We start from the raw sequence: 20817 nt of genomic DNA, 5'->3' as shown, positions 1-20817 counted from the left end.
CCTTTCCATTGCACCTCTGCCCAGTCACACATTTCCTACCTAACAGCACCATCATTGTCTCCATGTTAAATTAGTTTCAGTTCTATAAGAACATTGTCCCTGTTACTGGAGTTGATAGGGCCAGTGCCTGGCTGGCCTGACAAACTAGGCTCTGTCACCAGTCCTCAATATGTTAATTAAACACGAAAAGGAATAGGGAAAAGCAGAAAAAGGAGATTTATTTACTCAGAGTGATGACACCTGAGAAAAGAAACAAAGATGTTCATACCCCAAGTCTTCCATCCAGGTCCTGAAACCTTCAGGGTTCAGGTGAATTTGAAGACAAGAGGTGTGCATAACTGAGAGACCTGGTCTAGCATGAGCATCTGTGACTTACCACTGTCAAGGCTCCAGTCTGTCCTGCAAGGTGTTTAATTTTATTTTTAAAGTTTTTCAAGACAGGGTTTCTCTGTCAGTCCTGGCTGTCCTGGAACTTGTTTTGTAGACCAGGCTGGCCTTGAACTCACAAAGATCCACCTGCTTCTGCTTCCCAATTGCTGGGGTTTAAAGGTGTGTGCCAACAAATCCAGCTACGAGCAAGGTGTTCTGACAGTTTAGCAGAACTATATGCATCTTCCTTTGAGAGAAAACTCACTCTGGCCAGTCCTTTTCTTCTCCCAGCATGAGATTCCTGGGGAAATTCCAGTTCCTTGGGATCCATTGTTTCAATAGTCAAATTGACGAAGGGAGGGACAACAGTGTCTCCTTAGATTATTTTTATCCCTGTTCCAAACCTTCTGTGGAGGACTGGGCTGGGATTTAGATTTCTTTCCAAACACTGTGATTATTGCTTGGTAGGAAGATGACATTTCCCCGGTGGAAACACTCAAGAAGGTTGTTTTGAGTCCCAGGTCAGACCATAAAACCAAAACAAATGAATGAATGAGCCCTATGCTGTAGCTGTTCTGGGAAAAACAGTAGGTGGAGTGTGAGTGAAAACTCTTGAATCTTCTCTTTGTCCCAAACGACCAAGTGGCTGAGGACACGAGGACAGCCCTAAGCAAAATGACAAACCACAGATGTAAACTGTAAGGAGACTGTAAACCCCCAAATTGTGAGGATACATGTCTCTATATTGGTTTCTTTGTTTCCTACTTGATCCCTGTTCACCTCTTCCAGAACCTTCCTGGGGTTCATCTCACTCTGACTGCATTCCTTCAAAAGGAGAGCCTAAAACCTCTGTAGCAGTTAGCTGGGAATCTGGGTCCCACTTGCCATCTTAAAGCACAAGGAACGCTTAAAAGGAAGCTTCTCCTTTAATTAGTTCTGTTACCCCCTGCTGGGCCTTTAGAGCCCACCCGCCCCCCTCCGGCTTTCTCAGGCTTCCTGAGAGGTATCAGGGCCTCAGCAGGCTTCCCCTAGGAGGTTTCACTCCATGCCGGCAACACTTGTGTTGTTCAGGGAGTAAAGTGCTACCTTTGAGGCAGTTAAGGCAATCCCACCCAAAGGACACAGGTGGGTTCCTAGTGTTTAATGTTTTAAGACTAGTTTGCCAGTGAATGAAAGCCTCCAGGACGCAGGGCTGTGTCTCTTAAAGCCTTCTGGGGCTAGCGTGAGTATGGGAGGAATGCACACTCAGCCTGTACCCGAAGCTCCTGAGGCAGCTGACAGCCTATATAGGCCCAGTCTCAGCAGCCTGCCTTGGGCCTGGGGTCAACTGCTGGAGTGTAATCACACCTCTTTCCTGGGAAGTTAGAGGTAATCATGATAATCTCTACAGAGGCAAGTGGTTTCTTTTCAATCCTGGAGTCTAGCCAGATTCCTGTCACTCTTCTCTACAGCACTTTAGCTTTCTCCTTTCCTCATCACCCTCAGCTTTCAGCAATCTCATTCCTTTGGCTTCTTTTACACACACATTTTTCAAACAACCAAGGTTGTTCATGAGATCATGTTTCTGTGGAAAAAGAAAGTTAAAAACAAACAATCTTCAGAGAGGAGAGGAGCAAAAGGGTCCAGGGCATTATTCCTTGGGGTGCTACATCAGCTCATTTTCCCAGGGTTTGTACAGCTCAGGTACCTAGTGGTCTATTTATTACAGCTGGAGCTCAAAGCCCCAGAACCACAGCCGTTCCGCAGGAAGCAAGAAGTGCTGCTTTTATCCATGCAGCTAAAATGGAAGGGCCAACACACAGTTCACCCTTCCCATGGAGAGATGCAGGCATCATTAAGTCATTAACACATAGCTGTGAATACAGAGGGGGCAGGCAGCTCTGGCTGGCTGGGAAAGGGGGAGACTATAGAAGCAGAACTAGGAAGTTAATTAAAGAAGGGCTGCAGGGGAAGAGGATGGGTGGTGGAGATGAGAATGAAGTTCCAGCAGATGTCACAGGTCTCACTGTCACCAACTAGCAAGAGAGTCCTCAGGGTATGGCCAGGTGCCCCCCCTTCCCCATGCCAGTTTGGTTATCATTTCCATGGATCCTTTCAGAGGAGGACCTTGGCATATGTGTGTATGTACACCTTAGCAAAAACAGTTATTCTCTTGGCAAAAAATTCTTCAAACATTGTTGCGTCCAAGAACAAGGGTGAGGCTCTCTGTAGGACAGCAGTTACATGCCTTACCAAGTATTCTAAGGGGTGGGGGTGGGTCTTACTTAAGAGCTAAAGTTAGTGATACAGGATTCTTTAGCTGTTATGCCAAAGGGGACTACCCAAATTAAGTCTTTAGCTTCTAAAATATGACTTCAGTGGAAAGTAAAATTGAGACTATGGATTTACATGATAAAAGCATGTGTGTTTCTAAGAGATTTGCAGAAGTGAAAATGAGAGAAATGTGTGTGCATATTTGTGTGGGCATGCACCCTTTTCTGTGGAAGGCCAGAGTGCCTTTAATTATTCTCCACCTAAGTTTTCAGACAGGGACTGAAATTGAATCTGGAGCTCATTGACTTGGACAGGATAGTTAGCCCCCAAGTTATAGCAATCCTCCAGCCTTCACCTCTTCAGGAGTACAAGCACACCGCCTTGGTTGGCTTTTTACATGGGTGGCAGGGATCAGAACTCAGGTCTTCATGCTGTGCAGCAAACACTGGATGAAGCCATTGCCCCAGTTCCCATTTGATTTTTTGTACTTATTTAAGGGTGTCACTTGTCATCCCTCTGCATTGCAGCATGCCTACTTTTGATGTTTGTTCCCCACAGTTTCAAGGTCCAAGATGGGAGATTTGGAGAGAATGGTAGCCTGGGAGGAACTTGACTGAAAGCCCAGTTGGTCTTCATTTTGAGGCTGAGGACTGCATCCTTTCTTGGCATGGTCGTTCCTCCTTGTCCTCTCTCCTGCTGGGCCTTGGAGCCTAAGCTAAGATGGGAAAAGGTTCTCCAAGTGTTATGCCACTAGCAGGCTATGAAAGCAAGCTCTCAGCTTCCAGAACTGTTACTTTGGTAGAAAGTAAACTTGAGTTTTTGGTCTTGTATTCTAAAACATTGCACACTGTTGTTTTCCCTTTAAGTGTGGAAAATGTTCTTGGTCTATTTTGAGGACGTGCGGTGATTTCTAGTAGGCTGGCTTGTTTTGCCTTCTCTTCTAACAGAAATGCCATGATTTGTTTTGTGGTTAAGACCATGGCCCATTATTTACTTATTTGTTTGTTTATTATGGTTTTTCAAGACAGGGTTTCTCTGTGTAGCTCTGTAGCTCTGTAGATTTGGAGCCTGTCCTGGAACTCGCTCTGTAGACCAGGCTGACCTTGAACTCACAGAGATCCACCTGCCTCTGCCTCCCAAGTGCTGGGATTGAAGGCGTGCACCACTGCCTGGCCCGTTGCCTATTTTTTTTAAAATCACACTGATAGGTAGGGATGAAATAGCTATTCAACTTCTCAAGCCACAGACCCATTGTCCCCTTCACAATTAATTTCTTTAAATTTGGCTATCAACACCTTCCCTCTATTTTCTTTAATGATGTCTGGAGTTGCCTAAAATTTTGAACGGCAGAACACATTTCTGTCATCCCAGCACTCAGGAGGCTAAGGAGTTTGGAGCTCTACTCAGTCTCAAGCTACACTCGAAAAGAGAAAAATCTCTAGCAAGTTGAGCAGTAGTATTCTGAACTGAAAATATCCTTGACGATTTAATAATGTGAAACCACCTTTAGATGAACCCCACTTTTACGGGTACCTTCATTTCCAATCATTGTTTGTATTCACTATACTAATAATCCTTGAGGTATGGGTCATAGTCATGGTTCAGGAGGAAACAGAACAGGCAACTCTGCAGTCCACCCAGGTCTTGGTGAACTAGCCTCCAGCTCTCTACTGACACCTGCTCCCGTTCCTTCCACAGGTATGAACGCTGCTGTCCGTGCTGTGGTGCGCACGGGAATATACGTGGGGGCCAAAGTATACTTTGTATATGAGGTCAGTGCTTGCTTCCCATTTGTGCTTTCTCTGACTCAAGAATTTGGACTGCCCACTGGCTGGAGCCCTGAGCTCATAGGTCTCTCGATCCTGCTGCCAGCCCTGGCTGAGCACCAGAAGTGAGAGGAAGAATGAGATAAGACAGCACAAAAGTCATGCTAGGTATCAACTTCCTGGTCTTGATTACTGGGTTAATGATCCTGAATGTGTTAACTGTGATCTGAAGTCAAAGAATAGTATGAGAAATGGAAAAACAGCCACTTTGAGCTTTCTGTCATTAATGTGAAGCTGGGGCCACTCGCTGGTGTCTGCTCTTGTCTTAGACTCACAGCGAAAAGTCTGTGGGATAAATGGAATTTTATTAGTGCACAAATAAAAATGATGTCATGAATTTGCCTGGAAATGGATGCAACTAGAATCAACACATTAAGCAAAATAAACTAGACTCAGAAAGACATATCCTGCCGATCTTAGATTTTAACGTGTGTGTGTGTGTGTGTGTGTGTGTGTGTGTGTGTGTGTTATGAAACTAGGAAGGAGACTATGGCAGGAAGAAAAGATCTAAAGGGGTAGAAGAAGGTAATAAAATTCCTGTGACTTGAGGACACAGGGGAGATGATGGGAGGGGGAGAGCAAGAGGGGTTAAGAGGGTGGAGGGAGAGGAAGAGAATTAATGAATAGAAATAAGTATGAAGATGCCATAATGAAATCCATTATGTCCTGTGTTAACTTCTACTAAAACTAAGTAAACGGGAACTGCTCTTTGTCTCTTGTGTTCAGATCTTGGCAGCTTAGGAAATATGTAGTATGTGAAGAGGAACCAATATACAATATATACTGAGTCACTTTATTTTCAGAAGTATGGGGGAAAGCATTTGTTGTTGTTGTTTTTCTTTTTCTTTTCTTTTCTTCTTTTTTTGAGACAGGACTTCTCTGGGGCTTCTCTGGTGAAGACTGTCCTGGACCTTGCTTTGTAAACCAGGCTGGCCTGGAACTCACAGACATATGCCTGTTTCTGCCTCCCAAGTTCTGGGATTAAAGGCGTGCACCACCTCATTTTGTTTTTACATCTATAAAATGTAGCTCAAAATAGGAAAGGATTGTTTTCAAGATGATCAGTTCAGGGTTGAGGAGATGGTTCTGTTGGGTAAGAGCTTGCTTGCTACAGAAGCATCAGGACACAACTGTGAGTCCACAGAAGCCTTGTAGAAGCCACTGTGGTCACATCCATCTGTAATCCCATTAAGTCATATGACATGGTTGGAGACAAAGACCGGGGATTGTCCTAGATGCTGGGGGTCAGGGGTAATGTCTTACTTATACATCAAACTGATGTATAATATTCCTGTGTCCAGAAGAAAAGATTCCTATTTAGTTTATTGCCTATTTCTTAAAAGCTACTTCCAGGTCTACATTGCTATTAAAAATTCTGTGTTTTGGATCAATACTTTTGGCCTGTAGATAATGGCATCAATCACTTAAAAGCCATGACCATTGTGATGGATACCTCTGGCTGAAGAAGCATTTTCTGAAAGCCCTCCAACCCTAATTCTCAACCCATTTCAAAGATGATCACTTCAGATCCCTGCAGACAGGGGTCTGAATGCTGCTAGCTGGTTGTCTTAGGGTTTCTGGTGCTGTGAAGAGACACCATGACCATGGCAACTCTTGTAGAAGAAAACATTTAATTAGTGTGCCTTACATGTTCAGGGGTTCAGTCCCTTATCATGGTGGAGAAAATGGCAGTGTGAAGGCAGACATGGTGCTGGCTATATCTTGATATACAGGCAACAGGAAGTAGACTGTGACACTGGCAGTTATTTTGAGCACTCAAAGCTCACCCCCCCACAGGGACACACTTCCTTCAATAAGGCCACACCTACTTCAACTAGGCCACACCTCCTAATAGTGCCACTCTCTTTGAGTTTACCAGGGTCAATTACATCCAAACCACCACATTGGTGCTTACCACAACATCTCCCCTTTTGTGAAATGTTACACCTATGTTTCTTTGCTCATGTGTTTATCATTTGCTTGGGAAAGGTTTCCCTGACCTTTGTGTTTTAATTTGCTTTTCAAAATCCTTGGCTGTGTGATATTTGTTTATTACATTTGGACAGGCTGAAAACAATGGTTCTAACCCTTGGTCCATTTAGACTGTTGTAACATTTACTGTTTGGAGCATGTGAAGGTCAAATTCTCCCTGTGAATTTCCATGCCTGGGCTCCAGTTCTGTTCCTGCCATCTCTTGCTCTGCTCCGAGAGGTGTCAGCACAGATTAGGATCCATGCTACACAGAACACGAGCCCTTCTCCTCTTCCTCCTTGCCTTAGAGGTTGCATTTGTGTGTCAGGGTCTCTGGAGAGAGGCCATCGATTTATTCAGTGGGCTTCAAGTGTCACTACCGTATTTCACCTGGACCTTTGCTTTGTTCCTTTTGTTGTTTCAGAGCTTGCGTGTGAACACAGAGGTAGGTTCTCTCCCCCTTTCCCACCCTCTCTGCTGCTCTCTCCTGCCATGAGCCTTGAGAGAGAACTGTGGCCTGAGAGCAGTTCCTAATTAGTAAATGTGTTTTTAATGAGCTCTTTGGGGCTGGAGCAGTGCCAGATGAGGTTTCCTGTTAAAATTAGCAGCAGTTTCAAATTTGTTAGTAGCTTGGAGTCTATAGAATGTTCCCCCAAGAGCCCATGTGATTTGCACACGGGCCACAGCTAGCCTCTTCTGCTCTTGCTGCATGCAGCTGAGCACCTAAGAAAGGAGAAAGTTCCCCATGAGTCACTGCTTTGATCTGGCTGGTGGCTCTGGAGGGTGTATGAGGTTAGGGCGGAAGTTACTTCTGTCATAGTCAAACTGAATCCTCCACCAAACGGCTAGTGTTCTCTGTGTCCTTTGCAGGACCAGAAAGAGCTCAGCTCTGTGACCCCCCAAGCCTAGTTGTGAGTGATTTAGATCCAAGGACATTTACCTTTGCTTGAAGACATTTTTGAAGATCTCATTGTTAGAGGGAGATTGTTCCTGACATCCAGATGGTAGCTTCAGGATCCTGCCTAACAATTTTAAACCCAATGAGGCAACTCTCAACCTTGAAAAATCTGTGGACCACACGTGTCAGGTCAAATAATGTTGAGAAGCCCACTGTTCCTGAAGAGCCATGTAAATGGAGGTTTCTTTCTCACCCACCAGTTCTCGAATAAACACTCAGAGACTTAATACTAATTGAACTTGTCTGGCTAATGGCTCAGACATATTACTGACTAGCTCTCACAATGAAATTAACCCATGTTTACCTATCTATGTATCACCATGTGGCTGTGGCTTACTGGTAATGTCCTGGCATCTTATCCCTTCAGCAGCTACATAGCCTCTCCCTGTTTCTACCTTCTTTCTGTCTGTATCTCTATCTGGATTTCCTGCCTCGTTATATTCTGCCATGTCATAGGCCAAAACAGCTTTATTCATCGACCAATAAAAGTAACACAATTGACAACACACAGAAGGACATCTTACATCAGAGCCAACTCTGTTTTGAGTGTTGTTAGTTGGGGAAGAGACTAGAAGTTAGTTGGAGAAGACACGTTGGCTGTGTGAGGTTTTAACCTGTGCTAGAGACTGATAAAGTTGTAGTGCTTTCTCAGATGCTCCCTGTATGCAGCTGTTGTTCCTTGTGTGTCTGTATTTCCTCATCCTGTCTTGTGATTGTCTGAGTTCTGCTGATATCTAGCTATCTCCAGACCTGTGTCTACCAGACTCTGCACATTTACAAATTAAAGAAATGTTAGGGGGAACATCTTATGGCCCTACAATGAAGGACTTTTGATCTTTGAAGTTAACCAGATTTATTCTCTTTACTGTCATTTTTAGAGTTCTCTAGAGAAACAGAACCAACAATATGTAATTATAAGACAGGGCTTATTAGATTGGTGCACACACTCAGAGGCTCCCTCTGGCCGGTGAGATGGAGGAAATGAGTAGATGTCCAGTCTAAATGATCTGGAAGCCTCAGTATGAGAGAGAGGTCAGTGACGCTGTAGGACTTGGCACACGTGTAAGATTCTGTAGTAGCAATAAGTATTACTGGAGTTAAATCAACTGGGAGTGTCCTCATCTATATAGATGTAAAACTTCTGCTTCTGTAATTTTAAAATCCAAAAAGAACCGGAAAATGTAAGCTTTTACCTCAATTGCTTGACAGCAAAGCCCTGATGCCCTGGAATGAGACTGAGTATAATCCTGGCTCTGTCTACCCTGGTGTGAGGGGCTGTACCTTTCTCTACAGAAACTGACACCTACAGAGATGGCCTTCACTGACTGAGCTCCTGATCACCTCACGACACATTTGTAGTCATACCCACATTGCCTCTGAATATGCAAGACTTTAGAATCCTAGCATACCTCTTACAGCGGTTAGGTAAGGGATTGTGCATTTCCAGCAGGCAGCCAGTGCCTGGGAATGAGTGAATAACCCTTTGATCCTGTGTCCTCATTTGACCCATGGGGGTAATATTTGTGCTGGGTATGATGGAGGTAGGAAAGCTTCAGGAGTTCAGAATCATCCTTGATTACCTAGTAAGTTCCAGGCCAGCCTGGGCTACATCAGATCTTGCCTCAAAAACCCCTAAGAGAAAAGGAGTAGGGGGTGAGGGAATGGAGGGTGAGGCAAGGGGTAAAAAGAAAGTGAAGGAAGAAAACAGAAATCTTCTGTTTCTCTCCCTCACTGGTAGAAAATGCCTGGAAGAGATTTGAGTACCAGCCCCAAAGGGGCTGTTTGCTGGCTGGATGCAGGACAAGAAGACATACTTGCCTTTGACTCAATTGGTTTGTGGCCAGGCCCAGAACTGAGGCCTGTGACTGAAGTGATGTACTCCTGGACCTTCTGGGAATCATGAGTTGTCTAATATCCAGGCTTCGTTATTAACCTCACGGGTGGGGAAGTCCTGTACATTATAGGACTTTACCCACTGGATGCCAGAGGCACCTCCTCTCCTTAATCATGGCAGTAAAGATTGTCTCCAGGTGGTACTGTTCCCTGGAGGCACAATCCCACTTGTTAGGGACTGCTATTCTCAACCTATTTGATTTGAATTTAAAAGGTGCCCGGTATTATGTTTTTAAGCCTCATTTAGTGATTCATACCAACACGTTTGTTCATGTATACTCTAGTCTCTCAGATTGCCTAGTTACCAGCAGATTAGAACAGTTAAAAGGATTAGTGTTAATTAAACAGTGGGTTCTCCTTCCCCTCCTTTACCCTCTCCTCCTCTTTTCCTCCTCCCTTCTCCTACTCCTCCTCATCTTCATCCTCATCCTCCTGCTCCTCTTTCCCCCTCTCCCCATTTCTTCCGAATGTATGTGAATAATGTATGAAATACTTTGGTATTTCTGGCAAAAGCCTGGCGCCTACTTAGGCTGAGCTGTTTTGTCTGGCTGCTACTTGCAGGCTTGTAGATCTGGGTCAGGCCTACGTGGGATGCATGTGGAGCCCTTGGGCTCCACTCCAGGAGAGATGGGAAGGGTTGGTGGGTTAACCCAGTTTTTTTTCTATGTTGTGAGCTGATTGTTCATTAATTTCTTTCTTAATTGCTCTTAAGCTGGGTTCTTTCCTTAACAGCCCACAGAAGGCCATAGCTACTCAGTAGTGACAGGGAAGATTATGTCCAGAGCAGGCTGCCCTGGATTAAGCGGGTCATACCCAGGGTGGGAAAAAGTGAAATTAAACCTCTTCCTCCCATCATGGCTGAAGAAGATGGGCTTCTCGTTGTTCTTAGTTTAATATGTGGGTTTACTATCCTATTGTTAAAGGTTTCCTGCAGATTTTAAAAGAACCATTCCTAAATGACTTTTATCTTTAAATGAAAGCAGTTTACTATTGTACATGGGCAGCCATTTATAAATGCTGTCCAAACTCATCTCTCAGTCCATACTGTGAACAAAGGCCAGAATTCTTACCTTTTTAGCAGCTGATCTTCTTGCTAGTCTAAATTTTAATTCCAAATTGGAAATGTGTTAGAAATAAAGGTGGAGGAGAACTGTTACTCCCACGTCCTCACAGATCTACCCCACTGGTACCTTTGTCACTTTCCCTGTTTCAGAGGCCTGAGGGTCTCTGCTGTCCTTGTCACCTCCACTTGACATGTCTATTTCTGGTTTCCACCAGACTGGCTTTTCATCTCGAATTCAAATGATTAGCCTGTCATTTTGGCTTCTCCTGTTTCAGGCCCTGAGCACTATGGCCTGACTTAAGATCCTCGGAAAGGCAGTTTGGGGTTGGAATGTGGTACAGGTGGTAGAGTGCATGAAGCTTTGCCTTTGATACCCAACACAGCAAACTTGGGAGAGTTCCTGTGATCCCAGCATTCAGGAGGTGGAGGCAGGAACAACAAAAGCTAACGGCATCCTCCAAGGTCCAAGCTTTTCTGGGCTGCAGGAGAATGTTCCCAAGAGAAAACATAAAATAGAAATATAAAAGCCCAAGAAATTAAAGAAATGAAGGTTGTATGCTAATTAGTGGATTGGCACCAGTTTTTTTTTTTTGCTGTTTTTTTTTTTTTTCCTTCCTTATAGATACTTCTCTACACTCCTCCCTTTGAGAGAGGAGTGATAATTCTTGTTCCCAGAAAGAATGTACTCCCAATGCCTGGTGTTTAAAATGAGAAATGCTAAGCTGTTACTGAAAGCTCTTTTAATTCTGAAGTATGAGTTATTGTTTCGTGCTGTAATCTGGGTAATACTTATGCTCTTGAGATGCATGGACAATGCTAGCTGCTAAGATTCCTTGGCTTGAAAACAGGCCACGGTATCAGTGCTGACTTTTTTGTACATGTCTTGGTTGTTCATTGTTGTCCTCAAATGCCACTCTTTCTTTTCTGATGCTGGCTTCCACTTCCCCCATCAAAGTTTCAAAATTCAGCAATGCTACCCACATCTCATTTAAGCACATCACTAGGATTTTTAACATATCTGTTCACATGCATTTGAACTTCCTGAACACCCAAACTAGTTAACCATTATATCTGCCTAAAACTAAAGGCAATGGCATTTGAAGGTGGAGCTGTATTGCATCACCACAAGCTGTCTCCTGTAGGCTGTTCACCAGCACACTCTGCCAGGCCCAGCCCTTGTATTAACATGCATGACTCTTAACGTCACTGGCTAGATTACATTGATTTACAAGAGGCCAATTCATATGATCAGTGCCTGCTCCTTTCACTGGAACACTGTTTATACTATGTCTTGGGTCATGATAATAGCTGCAGGTCTGAGTACTGTTTTTTTATTAAATGCTAAAACTATGCTGGATGTTACATTAAATTTATATGCCATTTCTAACCAGATAATCCTTACAGCCATATATTTGTATATGTCATATACAAATGTCATAACCACAGTGTAAACTCACAACATTGTTATATTGCAAAAGAGGATGGACACTATTCCCATCTCCACTGTCACCATGGTCACAGTGAAGCTGAGTGGGTTCTCATGGAGGACATTGGTGTCATAATCACCCATGTAGAATTGACTGTTATACTGGAGAAAGGCTGACCTGCCTCCTTGCTGTGGCTGTTAGGTTTATAGTGCGCTGTTAGCTTTGGCTTAAAGAAATCTAATAATGCCAGAGGATCAAATAAATCAAATCAGTGTATCAGGGGTTTGCTCATGCTCCAAGTACAGGACTATACAATGGCTTGCTGTGTTCTTACCTATTTTAGACCTGACCCAGCCTTAGCAAGGACAAGTTCTATGGCTTCTTTCTCTATAGGAATTTTCCATGAAGTAATTAAGCCACTGAGAACATTTTTTTTTTTTTTAAATGGGCAGAGGTGATCAGAGCACTCCTGGTTGGGGAAGGAAACATTCTACACTCTCAGGTTCTGCATGGGCCTTTCCTGTGGGCAAAGTCAAGCCAAGGTCCTGAATTTGAAAAATCATTGGTAACCCTGGCCTAGTGATTCATGTCTGTAATTCCATTGTCAGGAATCTGAGACAGGAGGATTTCCAGGAATCTGAGGTCAGCTTAGCCTCCAGACGGGTCTCGGCTGCAGAGTGAGATCTTGTCTTGGAAGAAAAATGGGGTTGGGACTAGAGAGATGGCCCAGTACTTGCTTGTATTTACATGATTTCAGGGCTGACCACATGGTATTGGATAACCATTTTGGGGGCTCTTCCCTGGGGAAGACCACTTCTCCTACTCTTAGAACTCCTTAGTTGCCTATTGTTCTTTATGTAGGGTTGAGGCCTTATTAGATTTCTCTCTTTTGTGTTTTCATGCCTATTGAAATCATATACACACTAGTAATATAGAGGCTGGGCAGGTTATATTTATATATTTAGGAATATATGTATCCATAGACATATGCACACATACAAATATATAGAAAGAGCAACAGGAGGGGTGTATGGGAAGGGTTGGAGAGAGGAAGAAGAAAGAAAAAAATGAAGAAATTATAATTTACATATATTTAAATAAAAAAATCCCACATGGTTCTTGCTACTCTACTCTTACAGAGGGCTGCAGTTCAGTTCCTAGCACCTACTCCAGTAGGTTCACAGCTGCTCTTAACTCCAAATGCAGGAGATCTGATGCCCTCTTCTGGCTTATAAGAGTACCTATACACATGGCACACACACACACACACACACACACACACAACAATAGAACAAAATCTTAAAAATAAAGAAAGATGCTGGGCAGTGGTGATGTACACTTTTAATTCCAGTACTTGGGAGGCAGAGGCAGGTGGATCTCTGTGAGTTCAAGACTAGAGCTTAGTTTATAGAGCTAGTTCCAAGACAGCCAGGGCTACACAGAAAAACCCTGTCTCGAACCAGGAAAAAGAAAAAGAAAGAAAACCATGGGCATAGAGGAATTTTGCTGCATCTCTCTCTCTTTTTTTTTGAGCAGCTAGTTTTGATCAATAATTTTTTACTAGTATAAATATTCATAGAATGTAAAACTAGAGAGCCATCCAAAGCCTCTCTACATGCCTGCCTGAAAGCATTTTTTTTTTTTTGTTTGTTTGTTTTTGTTTTTACGAGACAGGGTTTCTCTATGTAGCTTTGGAGCCTATCCTGGCACTCGCTCTGGAGACCTGGCTGGCCGCGAACTCACAGAGATCCTCCTGCCTCTGCCTCCCCAGTGCTGGGATTAAAGGCATGCACCACCAACGCCCGGCTGAAAGCATTTTTTTTGTAGCAGAGAAATTCAGGAATTCTCATTGAGACAACACCCTGCAGATGAGAAGAAACTGACCATAGATCTATCAAAAAAGACTAAGAAAGAAAAAGGCCCAATTTAATATGAGATGGTAGTTTTCCATATGGCCTTTTAATTTTGTAGAAAAAAATATGAGATCACTTCCAAAACTACCTGTGAGTGGGCTGGGTCTTATTTTGTTTATGGAAGAGTCAACACATAACTAAACATAGTGGCCGCAAGGTCTCCTAAATATAGCAATGGATTCCTTCAGAATCACTTGGGAGCCACTAATAAATACCCAGTCTGGCAATGTTCAGGATAGAGCCCGTGACCTGTGTTTTCATGGGAGTGAATGACCTGATGAGAGAAGTTCTGGTGGAGGCTGGGTCTGATAGAGCCAGCCAGGGGTCTCTTAGGATTATCATCTAAAGTAGAGTAAACAAAGCTGGTAGTGTTTCTTTGATTAAGAACTTAGTGTGTTTTTAAAAGATTCAATGGTTTGCTTTTCTTAGGTGAGTCATAAAACTGGCTTTGAAGGCAGAGTACAAAGTAGAATTTGAGAAAATGCTTTGGCTACATTAAAATAAGTATTTAGCTTTCTGTTCAATAGGGGAAAAATGATCTAACTTTCTGCATGATAATAAATTAGGATAAAATTAGTTCTAATTTGGTAATCTTTTTAGTAAAAAGCAGCTTAAAGCTGCAGGTGGCAGCTATTATTCTGCTGTGATGTGAGCACAATGACTGTGCAAACTACGGAGTGAGTCATTTCCTAGCAAGTTACCACGTGTACAGTGGAGTGGAAGCTTCCAATGCAATAGTAATTGAGTCATTCTCGTGTCATTTTCTTTCAATTGCTTTCTTCACCAAACATATCTAGACTATGCAAAAATACTTAAATTATTATTGCCAATCACCTTTAAATGTGTTGAGGCTTGTAGAGCATTTTCCTTGTTTTCTAAGTAGCAAAATTCTTTGTAAAAAAATTAAACAAAATTTAAGGTATCTCATCAGTATTTAGGGCTGGGCTAGCACATAGGAAGCCCTGAATTCAATCCCCAGCACCAAATGAAACTGGGTGTGCCAGTACAGTGCACACCTCTAAGGCAGAAGTATCAGAAGTTCAAGGTCATCCTCAGCTGCACAGTAAATTCAAGGCCAGTCTGGGCAGTAGTAGCCTTTGTATCAACAAACAAACAAAACGTAATGTTTAAATTAAAATAATAAAAGGAAGGGAGCATTTCTGTTCACTGTGTGGCATAATGAAATAGTAAAATAGCCTGTGGTAGTTGAGTGGGGAGTAGTTTTGTGAGTGTGGATGCTGCAAGAATACTGTGGACCCTGATGCTACAAAAGGTTTACCTGAATCCAGCTCTGGGACAATCTCAGGATGCATTTGACTTCCAGATATTCCAGAAGAAACATTGCCAAATTAATTTCATGAGGCCACAGTTACTCTGATTCCCAAACCGCAAAAAGTTGCAACAGAGAATTTTCCCTATGGACATAGATGCAAAAATTCTTGCAAACCAAATCCAAGAGTACATTAAAAAGATCATCCACCATGATCAACTAGGCTTTATCCCATAGATGCAGGGATGGCCCAACATATGCAAGTCAGTCAATGTAGTTCACCATATAAACAAACTGAAATAAAACACACACACACACACACACACACACACACACACACACACACACACACACACACACACATGATCATCTCATTTGATGCTGAAAAAGCCTTTGACAAAATCCAACATCCCTTCATGATAAAACTCTTGGAGAGATCAGGGATACAAGGGACATCCTAAACATAATAAAGGCAATTTAGAGCAAGCCTACAGCCAACATCAAATTAAATGGAGAAACTGAAAGCAATTCCACTTAAATCAGGAGCAAGACAAGGCTGTCCACTCAGATGGTCCTCTTCTTCAGTGTGTAAGCTATGGCCTCCTTGTCTCCTTGGGCCTCTTTTTACCCTACCATTGAATGCCAGACCTTATTGCAATGGTGTGTGGGAGCTTGGCCAGTCCTTATGTTACATTGTGTCAAAGCCTTTCGTGAGTGCCACTCTGTGTCCTGGTCTTTTGAGAGTGCTCCTGAGTTGTGACTCTGGCTGCACCTTTCCCTGTTTTCTTTCTGGCTGAGAAGCTTGCGAATTTGGATAAAGACACTGGTACTCTAGGTAGAATCCATTTCATCACAGTGGCAGCTAGGATCTGACCCATGGACAGAGCATGCACCCAAGCTGCTGTTCTACTTGCTTGTTTCCTTCCCTTCCAGGTTTGTAGAAATGAAGGAAGTTTTTCTTTATTATTTAACCATGGTTTACTTTTAGCCAACTCTTGCATTGCACTGTCTTCTAATGGTTACTTTGAAAACTAGGTTCTTTGCCACTTGTGTTTCTATGTTATATAAGTTGTGGATCTATTAATATATAATAAAGTCTAGCATCTTTTTAATAGATGTTTATGTTTTCTCATTCAGGGTTACCAAGGCCTGATGGAAGGAGGCTCCAATATTGTGGAAGCCAAATGGGAGAATGTCTCCAGCATTCTGCAAATAGTAGGTGCCATGCTTCTCTTTGTTTCTCTTTATTAAGGTTAACATTTTAATTTGAAACATTTCATGCCTATGCTTCAGTCAGTTCTCAAGCGAGCTCCCCTCCCAGCTAGCTAATTATAAATTATAATTAGTTCATTGTTTTAAACTAATTATAAAGACAGAAAACACCCATTGCTTACTGAGTACCATGGTTTTTCTTGTCTCTGTGACAAATACCTGACTGAAGGAACCCAGGGAGAATTCATTTGGTTCATGGTTCAGTGGATACAATAGATGAGAGGCTGAGTAGTTCAGTTCCTGGTGGCAGGGGACTTGTGGCCAAGCTTGTAACAGGGAGATTCTTGCATGGTTTCTCACACCTTAGCAGATCAGAAGCAGAGAGCTGGCTGGGGTCAGAAGCCAAGGTGGTTGTCACCTTCGAATATCACCCCAGTAACCCACTTGGACTTCAGCCAGTCTCAAAACAGTCACAATTCTTCCAGACGTTACTGCATGAGGACCAAGGGTTTGACCACACCTGTCTGTGGGGTATACTTCATGTTCAATCTACACTATGGGTCATTTAATGATTTTTTGTTTTCATGTTTTGTGTGTCTGTGTGAGTTTATGTGCATGCGTTTGCACCTGTTCACAGAAAAGCCAGAAAATGATGTTGCATCTCCTGGAGCTGGAGTTTTAGCCATTTGTGCAATACCTGGCTTGTTACAAGGGAGCTTGTTAAATGAGGACCAGAGTCCTCATGATTATGCTGAAAGTTGTTTTAACCAGTGAGTCATCTTCCAGGCTCCTTCATTAAGTCTTAAAAACATCAACATGACCTTAATTCAGGAAGTATCCTTGCAATACAGTCTTGTATGCCTCAGCCTCAGCTACTGTTCATTGTGTTACTTCTGGATATATATATCCAGAAGTAACACAATATATATATATATATATATATATATATATATATATATATATAAATTTTTTTTTTTCTCTTTGAGAGTAGAGGAATGTAGTGGTTACTTGGGTTTGCTGGTGCTATGTGTTCATTGGCTAATCTCTGTGCCCACTGGGTTTTTATATATCCTTTGGCATGAGTAAAACAAAGCTGGGGAAAGATTGTGCCTGGCAGCCCCTAGGGCTGTGAATTTAACAGGGACCTTCATCCCTGCACTAGCTTGAAGCAGACACAGCTAATTTCTGCCTTGTGCATAAGGAAGAAGTAATTGCTACTTCAGGCAACACAGTTGCTTGCTTTGGAATTTAAAAGAAATTTGTTCAGGGAATTTACACCTCATGCATTTTGGCTTAAGAGAGGGTCCAAATTAGCTGAGAAATAAAGGGATGCTGTAGGAAGAAAAGAATATAAAAAGCTCTTTATTTGTGGCTTGAGCTTCTAAAACCTAAGGATTAATCTCTGACTCATCTTTTCCTTTGATTTTTACTTTTTCTTTTTGTTTTTTTTCCCCCAAGACTGGGTTTCTCTGTGTAGCCCTGACTGTCCCTAGAACCCACTCTGTAGACCAGACTGGCCCCTAACTCAGAGATCTGCCTGCCTCCGTCTCCTGTATGCTAGGATTAAAGGTGTGTGTCACCACTGCCCAACTTGAATGCTTTTTTTTTTTTTTAATAATTTTTTCTTTTTCCTTCTTTTTTTTTTTAAAGATTTTATTTATTTATTATGTATACAACATTCTGCTTCCATGTATATCTGCACAGAAGAGGGCACCAAATCTCATAACGGATGGTTGTGAGCCACCATGTGGTTGCTGGGAATTGAACTCAGGACCTCTGGAAGAGCAGTCGGTGCTCTTAACCTTTTAATACAAGTAAAATTGGCAAATTATGCTAAGGGGTTGTGCACTTTAACAAATGTCAAAGACTCTGAGATTGCATTTGGAAATTTCCTAGCTTTGTTATGTACCTGGAAAGACAGTGAAGGACATTTTGGCCCATCCATAATTAGGCAGAGTAATGCTTTCAAGACTTCAGCTCATTATCAACATAGCACATTGTCATTCTGCTGTTGTGATAGAGACAGCAAAATAGGAAATGCACTTGTAGTTGTGAATGGGGAGGCATAGGTTGTCTCTCACCCTTGGATAGAATCCTAGCTCTCCATGGGTCACTCCAGGACTATAACTTCAAAGGAAACCATGGAAACTGTACACCTTTCATATTCCTTTGGTTCATTGATCTGACTCATAGGACAGTCAGGTCACCGTCAGGAGGCAGGGCAGGTTTGCAATGTCCACTCGAGTGTTAACACATCCCTCTTTGTGTACCTGCTCCATTTCATCCCCTGTTGGCACAGCTCTGACCCAAACAAGCTGGGAGGCTGCGGTGACCCTGTAGACACTAGCGCTGTCCCTTTCAGCAGAAGGCTGACATCCATTCGTCCATGGGCATCAGGCTAGTGTGTTTCTTACGGATTTCCAGGGTGGAACTAAAGTGGGGAACTCAGACTTTGACTGCAGGACTGATGGCAGAGATGAAAATGAAGAAAACACGTGGAACGTTCTACATAAATAGTGGATCCATGCCTGTGCTGATCCATCTGGCTTCCTGTCAGTGAGCATGATTTATGTCCTCTCCAGGGTGGAACGATAATCGGGAGTGCCCGTTGCAATGCCTTCCGCAGCCGGGAAGGGCGTCTGAAAGCTGCCTATAACTTGGTGCGTTTGGGCATCACCAACTTGTGTGTGATCGGCGGGGACGGAAGTCTCACGGGAGCCAACATCTTCCGGAAGGAGTGGAACGGACTTCTTGAAGAACTGGCTCAGAATGGTATGGTTTAAGTTTCTGTTTCTGCTCCTGTCACTGCTTTTCTCTGAGCTGCCTGCTTCACATTTCCTTGTCGGCGCTTTTCAGGAGCTTGTAAAGTCATACACGTGCCTTCTTTAAAGAAATACAGAAGGAGGTATTTATAATTGGTATGAGCCTACATACTTTTGAGTCAACTTTTTATTTTTTATTTGATATTAGTTTTTGAGACGTGGTCTCACTATATAGACCAGACTGGCTTTGAACTCACAGTGATAGATGCTTGTGTACCGGCCTCCTGAATTATGGGGATTAAAGGTGTGCACCACCACACCCAGTGCCATTTCATTTTCAGCTGTTGACAAATTGTGGCTGTGGTTTTATTTCAGGATTTGGCAGCACAGGATTTAAATCTGTGCCTCAGATGGTTGCAGCAATAACAACAAGCCCCTGATGTGCTCAGCCTATGGACTCCTCATGACAGCAGTCATATACACCCCTGTTTTCTAAGTGAGGAGACTCAAGCAGCCGAGTCCATGGTCTGGGTGCATACCAGCCCTTGGGTGCCAACATCCACACTTTCAGCCATCACACTGCATTCCTCCTGCTATGCTGGACGTTTCCGGACTTACGCTGTTACAAGAGTTTAGTTAGAAGATGCTGATCTGCTTTTACTCATTTTTTAATTTAAATCGCTTTTGTGTTGCTTAGGAATGGATGTCTGAGAACTCCATATGAATTGTCTCTATCTCTTTAATGCTGTTAATATATAATTGGCAGTTCTATGTCAAGTAAAGCCAGCAAGAATGTGTTACTCAAACAACAACTTGTGAAAATTGGAAGCTTTAGATAAAGCATATGTCCTCAAATTTCATTAAAAAAAAAAAAAAAAAAGCAAAGAAAACCTTCAAAATCTAGCTCTGTGAATTCGAAGCCAGCCTGGTCTACAGAGGGAATTCTAGGACAGCCAAAGCCACACAGAGAAACCTGTCTTGAAAAAGAAGCAAAACAAGTCTACTCAGGAAATAGAGCAGAGAGACCTTACGCCATGTTTTCATTCATCAGCCTGTTGGTCATCATGGATGAAGGCCTAGAGACATTCCCCCTACTCCCACCCCCCAACATTATTCTAATTTCATCTGTGATGAACTACCAGACCAGGTGTATTTATCCTGTGAGGTGTGCTAGCTGCACACGTACATAACTAGTTCCATTGGCATCTTTAAGAATCTATATGAATGTGACCACATGTTTCTAAAGTACTTAATTAGGAAATTATGATGTATTGAAAGTCACTATTGTCCAAAGCCACTGCTAAGAAACACTTAAGTTTTTATCTTAAATTGAAAACTTTGGATTTTTAAATTTTTTTATAGTTCAGTGTTCTTGCTTGATGCCCAATGGCAATTTATATTTTGTGTAATTCCTTCTGTCTTCCCGTGGCTTCTCTTTCCTTCATTGTGCTGATTCAGGGTGTGTATAATTCTGGGCAGATTCATAAAAACAAGCTTAGCGGACTTGCCGTCTATACCACAGCCATTGTCTTTCACTTCTGGTGGAGCACAAGGAGGCACGGCGGCTTTTCCTGGGTGTGACAGGTGTTTCTTGTCTCCAATGCAGGCCAGATCGAAAAAGACGAAGTCCATAAGCATTCCTACCTCAACGTGGTAGGCATGGTGGGCTCCATTGACAATGACTTCTGTGGCACAGACATGACCATTGGGACTGATTCGGCTCTGCACCGGATTATTGAAGTTGTTGATGCCATCATGACCACTGCCCAGAGGTAAAAGGACTCACAGAAACTAATAGGTTATTTCTGCTGACTTCTGCCCATTTCCTAGATAACGCATTAGTATTATTATTTTCCATGTGCTTATGGGAGAGGAACTAGAAAACAGAAAGAAATAATAA

At 42.8% G+C, this 20817-nt stretch overlaps 1 protein-coding gene across 3 annotated transcripts in view; it reads left to right on the top strand.

Moving 5' to 3' along the window:
* The window catches only part of Pfkp (phosphofructokinase, platelet), a 64239-nt gene that overhangs the window by 10092 nt on the left and 33330 nt on the right, over positions 1-20817 (top strand). For 2 of the 3 annotated variants that reach the window (XM_027405083.2, XM_027405082.2), the window contains exons 2-5: positions 4321-4394; positions 16081-16158; positions 18738-18927; positions 20524-20689. In XM_027405083.2, coding sequence (XP_027260884.1) covers positions 4321-4394; positions 16081-16158; positions 18738-18927; positions 20524-20689 — 508 coding nt within the window. The remainder of the gene's footprint in view (positions 1-4320; positions 4395-16080; positions 16159-18737; positions 18928-20523; positions 20690-20817) is intronic. The other variant, XM_035442847.1, reaches the window with a different exon arrangement.

Source organism: Cricetulus griseus, chromosome 3 (assembly GCF_003668045.3).
Source record: "Cricetulus griseus strain 17A/GY chromosome 3, alternate assembly CriGri-PICRH-1.0, whole genome shotgun sequence".
NCBI lineage: Eukaryota > Metazoa > Chordata > Mammalia > Rodentia > Cricetidae > Cricetulus > Cricetulus griseus.
The sequence above is the reverse complement of the archived record's forward strand: the minus strand, read 5'-3'. Positions and strand labels throughout refer to the sequence as shown.